The sequence below is a fragment of the Centruroides sculpturatus genome, unplaced genomic scaffold, assembly GCF_000671375.1.
Source record: "Centruroides sculpturatus isolate CEXI.00-Female unplaced genomic scaffold, Cexi_2.0 scaffold389, whole genome shotgun sequence".
Taxonomy (NCBI): domain Eukaryota; kingdom Metazoa; phylum Arthropoda; class Arachnida; order Scorpiones; family Buthidae; genus Centruroides; species Centruroides sculpturatus.
Window position 1 is genome coordinate 582,333 of NW_019384624.1, and position 7,660 is coordinate 589,992.

The window sequence follows — 7,660 nt, forward strand, 5'->3', positions numbered from 1 at the left end:
TTAATAGCTAATGTTGAATTTGCTATTATTTAAAACAGTGATTTTTGACCAATGTGGCACAAAAATTTTTGAGTTATTAAATAAATTGTTTTCAAAAGAAACCCAAAGAACAATAGGCATACATGTCAAAATTAAAACCTCTTTAAATTGATTGTACGAGTTTTTCATTCTTATAATAAATAAACGTATACATAATGTAGTAAAATATATGCACATATAATTTTGTTTATGAATATATAACACTGAGTTATTTCATTTAAAACAAAAGGCCCACCAGTGGCCAAGTGGTCTTCATTCCCTGGATTCTGGGAATTTGGTCATGGGTTTGCACCTTGCTCAGATGAGCTGGCCACCTGGAGTTTTCCGGGTTTTCTCCACCTCTGTAACGCCTAAATAGGGGCAGTTCCCCTTAAAAAGACCTCCCGGAAGGCATCCCCCTAAGCACATCGTCCAAGTGTTGTGTTGCCATAACTTAACAAACACACAATTTAAAACAAAATTTTCTTTAAATCATAAATGTATCAATAATCGTCCATTTTTAGTTTTAACTTAGAAATAGCAGGACATTGGGCAGGTTTCTAAAGGCAATTATCTTAATTTGTATTTAAAAGTGCCACTTTTAAATACAAATTAAGACTTAATGGTCATTTCTTATATAAATGAAAATTATTAATATAAATTACTATTGTTATAACCTGCTTCTATTTTAACGAACAACAATACTGTTTTATTTAATTCATCTTATTCTTATTATAGTAAGAGATGGTGCTTAACAGCTACCTCTAGCAACAAATTATTTAGTAATTTAAAAATAATTCAATATAATCCGGTAGTTGTTGGCTTATTATGTATATATAGTACATTGAGTTTATAGATGTTGGTTAATTAAATAAATGCTTACAAAAGATAAGTAATAGCAATAAAATAAATAACGAATGAAAAGAAGAGGAAAATTATAGAAAAATACAATATAATAAAATGATGTATAGTAGATTTAAAAGAAATTATATTTAATACCAGAACAGACACAATTAATTAAAAATGTTAAATTTACAAATTAAATAATTTATATTACAATGTAAAAATGTACTTATGAAAATAGAAAAAACAAAAGATTTTTAAAAACATATTGTAAATGTATAATGTAAGTTGTGATTTTAGATAATTGTGTAAAATTTACTGTGTATTAAGAGAATATTTTGATTTGTAAAGTTAAAACAGTTTCTTTTATGTTTTAACTGACGAAGGGTAGTAATAGACCGAAAATGTACATATTGGTTTTAGTGAATTTTTCAACTGAAAACTGTGGTCCGATAAGTACTTTTAAATAATAGCAAATTCAAAAGTAGCTATTAAGAATATTAATTGTGTATTTATTTTTGCATTCAAAGTACTCTCTGTTTGATTCAATGCACTTATCAAGATGTTTTTGCCATTGCTCAAAACAGTTTTTGGATTCATCAATTTTAATGCCTTTTCCATCCAGGAAAACAAAAAAAAAAAAAAAAAAAGGTTGCACGGGTCAAGATTGGGTGAAGAACAGTGGTGGTATTGTTTTTTTGGCCAAAAACTGCCTAACACTGTGTGGTATGGACGGTAGCATTGTCACGGTGGAAAGTGCAGTCACCCGTTTGCCATAACTGGAGCCGTTTCTTCCACAAATCTTGATGCAACTGTTTCAAAACTTTCAGGTCAAATGATTAACTAAATTCTGAATGCACAATCTCTCTCACAACAGCAGTTATAAATAGCAAAATACATTGGAGAAGTTTCAAAAAAAGTTTACTGTTGCAAAATGTTTTCTCTTACAACAATGCCATCTAGTAAATTGATGAAGATGGATTCATTGAATACTCACCTAGTGTGTGTGAAGCTTGTACTAGAAGCCCACCATCCAGAAGAGAATCCTGGTTGTTTTGGGTCTGCCTATGTACAATAACTTAAGTTTTAATGGCAAATCATATCACCATAAAGGCACTCAAAACGAGCTTAAAATTAAACACTCATTAGTAACAAAGTTTATTTAGAGTGATACGATCGTTGAGTAGTGCAGCCAAAAATGTCTATTATTGATGCGTAACGTCATGTCGTCTATTTGTGAGGACTCAATATAAGACACCATCGATTGTAAGATGCAAAAATAAGTTAAATAATGCATCTTAGAATCAAGGAAGTACAAAATTCTCATTAAATATAATTAAAATACTTTTTTATAATGTCAATATTTTCTTTTCTTCAAATTTTCTCAGAAATCCTTATTTTAGATACATTAATCTGCATGTATATTTATAATTATTCGTTAAAATTTAATTTCAGGAGAGGGCCGGTACAATACAAATTTCATGCCATGTACGAATTGGATAATTTGGCCGTCGTAAACGTCAAAGAAGATCCTAGTAAGATTTTCAAAAAGTTTTATTGTTTGTTTATAGTTTAAATTATTTTCTACCGTACTAAGTAGATTTTAAAATTTTATTTCTAATATTTTAATAAAAATATCAGACATTAAAACAGAACAGTATCTAATACAATAAAACTACATTAGCCTCATTGACTGACTGACATGAAATGTTTGAATAGAAACGGACTTCTTACAGAAAACAAAACATTTTATGTACTGCGAGAAGTCAAAGTTTGATCCTTGATGCCTATTTTTAACGACTCCACATTTGCATTGCAAAATGCCCGAGTTCTACCATCAAAAAGTGATGAAAGACAAAGTTTCTGAAGATTATATACAGAGTGCATAGTAAAGTAGACACTGATGTGTGGGTGACATACAACACACAGTAATGAATACAGTACAAAGACATATAACACGTATTTCTCATTTTCTTATTTGAATACAGAGTACGTGAGAAATGTGCATTTTACGCTTTCTATTCACTCTATTCATATATGGTGAAAGCCCTTTCATAGTAAATCAGTCACACACATTACAAGTTTATAATTGACTTCTTTTTCCCATATTGTGCTAACTTCTGGATTTTACTGCTAGGGGCACTGCAAGCAATCTTGTTTTTTTAGCACATACTTTACTATAATAGCTAGTTGTGAACATGATGTATTATCTGTATTTGTCAGTTACAAAGGTGTATTTGATTTATAAAGTTAAAAGAAATTGTTTTATGTTTTATCTGACAACTGACTGCATATCTCATATGTAAATGTAAATGTATTAGAAGCTTGTAAAAGGCTCATACAGTAGAGCATCAACTATCCGAATCAATTGGAGACTAGGGTTGTTCGGAAAATCGATTTTTCGGATAGCCGATTATGTACGAAAAAATATATTAACCTATCCCATGTTGAAATTTGTTCAAATCCTGGCACATCCTTAAGTTCGCTCTCATGGTCGCACAACTGCTGCCAGCTAAAACACGCACACCAAAAAATAATATTGGAGTAGCCCAAGACATAGCCGAAGATTGCAGTGCCATAGCACTAGCGGAAATTTAAATTTGCCGACTGGAAAGCTTTCGGTTAATTGACGTTTCGGTTGATCGATGCTCTACTGTAATTCAATATTAATTTTAGAAGAAATTATCTATATCCAAATCTTATTAAGTTTTGTAAATAAGTCATAAAAATTAATTGCTTTTTAATTTATCAGTTTAATCATATTTTTAATTAATTAAATTGGAATAATTTAGTTTTTCTATTATTTATTTAAAGATTTAAAGAATGCTTTCAAGGTCTTAATGTTTCCCGACACTAGATTATTTCAGTGCGATACCGCTCAGATGAAGGTACGTGCAACAGAAATTTTAGTATTTCTTCTTACGAAATTCTAATAGTTATTTACGACACAGAAGGAATGGTTGGCTCTGATCGAACAAACTAAAAAGAAGAAATCTTCGTCTGCAAATTTAAAACTGGATAATATTAGATCGAATAGTTTGAATCCTTTCGACGGTATGTTGAATTTTTATGAAATTCATTGTAAATATGATCTAATTACTGTACCCATAAAGATATTTTTTCAAAACTCTTGGCTCCTTTACTTCCTAATTTGTATTGGTGAAATGTATTTTTAAAAGTTAGAACTGTTTCAGTAATTCTTTAATTGCAAGATTTTTAGTAAAGTTCCAAGACAAAATTTGAGCGAAATTCTGTAGCATACGCACACCTCATTTCACTCAAATGTTTTGTAACCATGGACTGAGCATTAATATATGTAAATAACAGAAAACTTTACTACAAAAGGAATCGTGTCAAAATTCTATTTAGTCTTCAAGTTATTCGTGGCTTCTAATATTGTAAAAAATGAGTTAAGAATTTATTAGGGCATTTAATCATATTAATACAAAGGGATAGAAACAAATGCAAGCTGATTAGCATGTGTTTAATATAAAGTCTGGCAGACGAGCCTGGTGTTGCTCGGGCAAAGATTAAGATTATTTTGTATTTCTAAACCTTGTACTATAGTATTTGATTTATATTTACAAAGGTTATCTATCTCACATAAGTTTATCACACCGAGTGCCCAATCTAACACATTTTAAAAATTCTCTAAATTGTGTACAGTAGAGGAATAAAGAATTTTAAAAATGTTAGATTGGTCACTCAGTGTGATAAACATTTATAGTTATAGCTGATCTTACCCGTTTTCACTGGGTGCAAGAATTAGGTCCCCCCCCTCCCAAGCCAAATAAAAAAGTTTTTAGATGGGTCTAAAAATATGTTCGATTTCCTGCAAAAACAAAATCTAAAATAGTACAGTAGAAGCCGAGTTCTTCAGGGTAATCCTTAACGCTCTCCCCTACGGGGTAATTTCTGAAAATCCCTTCTTAGTGTATATTCTCTTGACATATCCTAACTATGTATTCCAAATTTCAACTTTCAACTCCTAACGTGTTTGGGCTCTGCTCTACTAAAATTTTGGAATAAGAACAAGTTAACCATTAGTTAAAATTGGAATTCCGTCAAACCCATTTTGATATTTTTAGATCAGGAAGATTTAGAAGAAACGGATCCAGAACTTCCAGAGTGGTTGCTGGAATTACCGGAAGACTTAGACGTATGCATTGCGCAACGGGATTTTGAGGAAGCAGTTAAATTAGTGAAGAAAGGTATTTTCTGTTCTGATAATTAGCCTAAACATTATTATTATTATTATTATGAAAAATATTCTATTTTTGTTTTTTTTTTTTTAGCGTACGGCCATTTTGCGGCATTTCCAAAAAATGTTTCTCTGAAAGAAATGAGGTGAGAAGCCAACTAAATTAGATTAATTTTTCTTTCACGATTTTAAGAAAGTCTTTGATCACTTTGTTTGTTTACAGAATACGAATTGATCAAAGAAAAAAGAATTTAGTAGACATTCTCATGAAGGAGCTACACGTATCGCCAGACTGTTCCTTTCAAGCTGGTCCCAGAACGGCCAGAAGAGCAGTTTCGTTATTAATAAGCTTAGGAAAATCATCTCAAGTACATTTTTTTAAACCAAAATAAAAATTACAAGCAAAAGTATTGTGCTAAAATGATTCCGTAATTTCAGGCATGTGACTTATTTCTAAAGCACTGCACTGCAATTTTGAAACATTCCATGAAACAGCAGAAAATGGATGGTGCTACGGCCCCTTACATCAGACGTCTCTGTGTTATTTTTTTCAACAACATAATAGAAGCCGGTAAAGAATTTAGTGGGGCATTTAGTAACAAGAATAGTTGTGCATCAGGTAATTTATACTTTGCTGTATTTATTAACACTTTCTCAGTTTCCTGTGTACAAAAGTTGTAAACACAGAACTGAGTCTCAGTGTTATTTAGTGTAGTATTTAGGGCTCTTTCAGGCAGTACACTAGTCTTCAGGAGACTGACTTGTATAGACTGGTGAAGGAAGATTTATGACAGCCATCTGTTATCATTGACATTTTCATAGTAGCAAAGGACAATATGGGTGGATCCATTTTATTGTTGTATTTGGCAGATCCCAAATAATAGTTGGAAGTAGCCATCACAACCCGTTTCCCATCCGAAGACTCTAATATAACTATGATAAAGGAGTCTTCCCAAAATCTTGCAGTCTTGGAGAATGCGAGGGATTTGCATTCAGTCTCTAGTACCTTCTTGGTGATAATCTACTGTCCAAAACAACTATTTAATCACTGAAAGATCTCTCTCACAGAATTTAAGCTGAAGTTTTGTGACATCTGAAACTTCAAAAATGACCTTATTTGACATATAATTGTATGTACAGTACAAAACAAAATAACTCTTTCAAAACAGACTTTCATTCTGTTCCAATCTTTAAATTACTGAGGTTAATTAGAAAGAATTGAAGTAGAAGTTGAATCAACAGTTAACATAGATCTAGAAGGGGTTAAAGTCTGTGCAAAGCCATTTGGAAGAATTGAAATTCTTTGCATAAATTTACCTAACAATACATTACAATATGTATTATTACAACTGAAATAAGCTAATTGATTTTACTCATATTTTGGAATTTTATATATTTATTCAACTCTCCCATTCATTTATAGCTTTTCTAACAATATATATATTGTTAGAAAAGCTATAAATGAATAGGAGAGTTGAATTTGTGATTAGAATTTTCCAGTGTTTTATACGTGGTTTGAGACGCACAGTTATTATTTAATTATTTTGTCACATGTTTGTAGTACCATTAACGTTTAAAATAATAAATTCAAAATTTTTGCAGCATTTGTTATCTGGTCTGTAATCCAGTTGCAGCAATTTGTGCAGACGTTCACCCGCCACGTCTTCACTCCTCAAGTTGCGCTGTCAGCAGTTTCGGCCGAATGCATCTCTCTGATAAGAAGTCACTGTGAACAAGTATTCTCGAATTTCATTTAATAACCTTTCTTTGTTTATTTACTTTTTTCTAAAGTATCCTTTTCTTTTCTAGTTAACAGATATCGGTCTGGATCTGTCATCTCTACTAGATAATTTACTGCAATCCGACATCGAACGAATAATCAAAGAGAGCAAAGATAAATTGTTAGAAGCGATAAATGTCCGTGCAGTGGAAGACAAGTGGCGCAAGCAAAACCATCAAAATAAAGCCGGAGTTATGAAATTCGTCGACGACATGGCAGATCTCGGAATAACCAACGTCCATAATTACGTGGAAAGTAAGTATACGGATATGGAAAAGTTGTTTTCCGACTTAAGATTAAAAATAACTGTTTCGACAGACGAATGTTTCGTGACGTTGACCACCAACACCACGGCATTCAGCAAAGCTTACTTAAACTTCGTCGACAATTTATTAAAAATATACGCTCCCTCTGTCTGCAACTTAATTTCCGAAGCACTGTATGTCACCTTCAGAGCCCAGCTGCAGCATATAGAAAATTCCATACGTGACTCGAGATATTCAAATGACGTAAGAACCCCTTTATATGTTAAAGATGCATCCTTTTTCCAAATTAATTGGGCCGATATTCATTTCAGATCATTCAAGTGAACATGGAATTCCTGTTGTCTACCTTACTGAATTTTGCCAAAGCTCAGTATAAGGAGAAGTTGAACAAGGATTGTTCCAGTCTGGCAAAATTGCAACACGAGCTGCCTCGCTTGTTAAATCTCATCAACAGCACGAACGGTAAACACGTTGTGAAGCAATCGAGGCACGCGTACGTGTGATTGTCTTTTTCAAATTAAATTCCACGTTTATATATAATATATAAGTTCA

The 7,660-nt window shown here is 32.1% G+C and overlaps 1 protein-coding gene across 1 annotated transcript in view; it reads left to right on the forward strand.

The window, feature by feature from the left end:
* Positions 1 to 7,643, forward strand: part of LOC111625582 (exocyst complex component 8-like) — a 27,199-nt gene extending 19,556 nt beyond the window's left edge. Inside the window, exons 6-16 of the mRNA XM_023368765.1 lie at positions 2,317 to 2,396; positions 3,676 to 3,749; positions 3,813 to 3,915; positions 4,950 to 5,072; positions 5,157 to 5,208; positions 5,286 to 5,430; positions 5,501 to 5,681; positions 6,665 to 6,798; positions 6,872 to 7,097; positions 7,161 to 7,351; positions 7,420 to 7,643. Of these exons, the coding sequence (XP_023224533.1) occupies positions 2,317 to 2,396; positions 3,676 to 3,749; positions 3,813 to 3,915; positions 4,950 to 5,072; positions 5,157 to 5,208; positions 5,286 to 5,430; positions 5,501 to 5,681; positions 6,665 to 6,798; positions 6,872 to 7,097; positions 7,161 to 7,351; positions 7,420 to 7,611 (1,501 nt within the window). The 3' untranslated portion in view covers positions 7,612 to 7,643. The remainder of the gene's footprint in view (positions 1 to 2,316; positions 2,397 to 3,675; positions 3,750 to 3,812; positions 3,916 to 4,949; positions 5,073 to 5,156; positions 5,209 to 5,285; positions 5,431 to 5,500; positions 5,682 to 6,664; positions 6,799 to 6,871; positions 7,098 to 7,160; positions 7,352 to 7,419) is intronic.
* The last annotated feature ends 17 nt before the right edge of the window (positions 7,644 to 7,660 follow it).